We start from the raw sequence: 3,730 nt of genomic DNA on the forward strand, positions 1-3,730 counted from the left end.
CTTGAAGAAAGTCACAAAATGCTGCACAGATTGTCCACCATGGAATCTATTGTCAGGAAAGGGCTTACACCTGTTTCTAGAGGCAAGGAAACTATAAAGGCAAGGTACACATGTGTGAAGAAGCCACTTAAAATAAAGCTGTCATAAACCTAACAAATGTGAAAATTAACATGAAGAAAAACAGAGGTAAATGCACATATAAAAAATATGGGGCTAGATTCAGCAAGCATCGGCGTAACGATACGCTGACGCAGATTTGAAATTACGGTGGCGTATCTGGAGATACCCCGCCGTAATTTCAAATCTGCGTCGGCGTATCGTTACGCCGATTCTCCAAGGCAGATACGTCTAAAAAATAGGCTTCCTCCGCCGACGTAACTTGAATGTTGCGGTGTATAATTGTGTGCAATATTACGTTGGCCGCTAGGGGCACTTCCATTATTTTCGGCGTAGAGTATGCAAATTACCTAGTTACGCCGATTCACAAACGTACGTGCGCCCGGCGGTAGTTTTTTACGTCGTTTGCGTAAGGCTTGTTCGGTGTAATGTTGCTCCTGCTTCTATGAGGCGCACGCAATGTTAAGTATGGACGTCGTTCCCGCTTCGATTTTTGAATTTTTTATGTTGTTTGCGTAAGTCGTTCGCGAATAGGGCTGGACGTAATTTCCTTTCACGTCAAAACTAATACGTCGTTGCGGTGTACTCGGGAGCAATGCACACTGGGATATGTACACGGACGGCGCATGTCAGGTCATCACACATTAACATAAAACACGCCCCCCTTCCACATTTGAATTACGCGGGCTTACGCCGGCCCCATTTACGCTACGCCGCCGCAACTTACGGAGGAAGTGTACTGCACTTGCTCCTGTAAGTTGCGGCGGCGTAGCGTAAATATGATACGCTGCGCCACCGTAACATCAAGCGCAGCTACTTGAATCTAGCCCATGGAAGATGGAAATCACTGTAGTAGGCACTGCTACTAGAGTGATTTCCACCAGCCTCCAGGTTCTATGCTGAACGGCTGCCCTGCTGTATTGTAAACACAGGAGTTTGCTTGCTCAGCACTGGCACCATGGTGAGGTGATAAAGTCACAATCTGAATGGCGCCTGGAAGCTAGCAGTTATCACTGTAGTAGCGGTGCATACTACAGTGATTCCGTGGGGGAACCCACGGGTATGGCACATGCATCTTTATGTTGGTCCAAGCTAGACCAATGTAGCTATGTAAAAATTGCCATATCTAAACTTCAACTTTACGCACTGTGTATTGTAAACTATTGCCCCGGGTGTTTTTTCTTTACTTTTCCATACGTTTTGTTACATCTCAGTTCTGTTGATCTCCACCAGCCTCTTTCAGCTACTTTCTGTCTTAGCACAACTGTCGTAGTATCCACCAAAGGTACATATGATAGCGTGGCAACAGCTGTCACCCCATGAAAGGAAGTACATAGACACGGACCTTCATTGCAGGATTACCAGGTATTGCTGAAAGCTACAAATTTAAAAATAACGACTGTTGAATTTACATTGCCATATTAAAGCTTACGCAAGATTTTGGAATTCAGCCTCCTCTATCCTTGGATCTATTACTGAATGTCTTGGCACAACGTTTCCACTGAATGAGAACACTGATTAGGCATTTTTCCCCACTTATGCTTAAACTGCATTTCCAAGATTTGCAACAGGCTTACTTTTGGAGGCATGAGATGAAGAAAAAGAAGAAGATCAAGAGACAGAAACCACAGCCCTATTTTAATGCTGTTTATATTTTAAATGTAGAATCTCTCTGAGGCTTTGCATGGGACATGGTTATGTAAATCATCTTCTGTAACTATCTGTTGAATGGATGACTGAATAACCTTACTTACAAGTGAGGCAGCTGTTCTCATTAGGAGAAACTCATATATATCAGATGTTGGTTCTACTATATCAGGAATGTCATTGACCATAGGCAGTTCATTTTCACTGTCGGTATCTCCATCATCAGTTTGGACCTTTGTTATATGACCGTTGGTATCTTCATGAGTGGGTATGTCTATATTACCTAGAGGCCCATTTGTAACTCCAGTGTTTTGTATATTCGTATCATCGACAGAAATGTCACAGATTAGCTCTTGTTCCTCAACAGGAGACCGAGACTGTCTCGTTAAATTCATTTTTAATTTGAGATCTTGTTCACTACCATGAATTTGTTGAAAATCACGTTTTTTTTCTTGAGAAGAATTTACTTTCTCGTCATGTTGCTCACTTAGGTAATTACGCTCACAATTTTTTAAATCTTTTTGGTCCAAGTTGTTTTCAGATATTAGGCATACTTCAGTACAAGTATCAAGGTTGCTATCACTTACCCTATCCTCTACATCTAGAGATCTTTGAAGTCTATATTTAGTTGCTAAAACTTGATCACTTCTTTCACTATCAGCTCCTGATTCCCTTGCACAGTTTTCTGGTGAATTTATTGCAACGAGAGGGTCTTCAGAGGTTAAAGTTGTGTTTGCAGACCTCTTCCCTCTAGAAAAGTTCATGCATGAAATCCTGAGGTTGGAGAACCTTTTCTTTTGTGGAACTCTTTGACTGCAAGTGCCACTTGTGTTGGTTTCAAGGTGTCGAGCACTGAGTTGCGATTGTCTTTTTAAGGAGTTTAATTTCTTTCTACGAGTAACTAGCCTCTTAAAAGTTTCCCAGGTCTTACCTGTTGAATGACCTTGTACCAAATCTTCTTTTTCATTGGTTGCAGCATAGGTAATGCCCTCTTGTTTTACTGTTTCTTTTTTGTTGTCTTCACTTGAATCTGAAAGTTTCTTAAGGGCTTTGCTTCTTTTTTTGAAGCAAATTTTTAATGGCTTATGTGAATAACGGCCCTGCTTGTGGCGTGATTTTAAAGACCTCTTCAATAGTCCAGATTCAGACTTTTCTGGCTCATTAGAGCTTTTGGTTTCTAAGGCAAAGGTGCCATCTTCTAGTTTTCGGAAACTGAACTTCGCCTCCTTGGTTGTATTAAGATGGTAGGACTCCACAAGGGAAGAGTCGCAAGTAAATTCGTTGGAGACTTCTTCAAAACCCAGAACCTCACCTTTCCTAGCTGCAACGTTTGGGATTTTTTTCTCACTCTCTTGTAATTCCCTAGAAAGGTTACAAAGATTGCTTCGGCTTTGCCTTCTTTTGTGTTTACCCTTCTTAAGGAACACCATTGAGGAGTAACCTTTGAAGTACTTGCCAACTGGATCACTTTGGCTTTTGTCACTGCATGTTTGAGACTGTAGCTTTTCTTTAGATAAACCAGAAGATTCTGCTTTACATCCCGACATTTTAATATATCTGGAGAGTTGCCAAAAACTCTGTCAGATCTGCATTAGCTGTAGAAAAGCAATCCACTATTAAGTAATTCCTCTTGCGTTTGGATCTTTTCCATTCCAAAGTATATAACCACACCCTATGAAAGAGACAAAGCACAGAAAAATAGTGGTCAGTCATATCCATTAGAAATATGTCACCGAGAGAGCTTTATAGGATGTTACATTTTGAAGAACCAGACCAACCAAAACTGACCAGTGTTATAGATGTATTATTATTTGAATGACACACCTTCCTTTTTATACAGTATCTCTTGGTGACTTTGGAAGTGAGACCAGCACTTGATTTTTCAGATATGTCCTTTATTTCAAGGCATACTGGGGTTATTTACTAAAACTGGAGGGTGCAAAATCTGGTGCAGCTCTACATAGAA

The 3,730-nt window shown here is 41.1% G+C and overlaps 1 protein-coding gene across 1 annotated transcript; it reads right to left on the reverse strand.

Annotated features, from left to right (window-relative positions):
- Window positions 1-906: 906 nt before the first annotated feature.
- AKAP5 (A-kinase anchoring protein 5) lies at window positions 907-3,432 on the reverse strand. The gene has a single exon (XM_040332183.1). It carries the CDS (start codon window positions 3,309-3,311, stop codon window positions 1,773-1,775), a length of 1,539 nt encoding a protein of 512 aa, XP_040188117.1. The 5' UTR covers window positions 3,312-3,432; the 3' UTR covers window positions 907-1,772.
- Window positions 3,433-3,730: the final 298 nt, after the last annotated feature.

Source organism: Rana temporaria, chromosome 13 (genome assembly GCF_905171775.1).
Source record: "Rana temporaria chromosome 13, aRanTem1.1, whole genome shotgun sequence".
Lineage (NCBI taxonomy): Eukaryota > Metazoa > Chordata > Amphibia > Anura > Ranidae > Rana > Rana temporaria.

Excerpts from the sequence above, each read along its gene's own strand:
- AKAP5 (XM_040332183.1), bottom strand. The coding sequence starts at position 3,311 with ATGTCGGGATGTAAAGCAGAATCTTCTGGTTTATCTAAAGAAAAGCTA.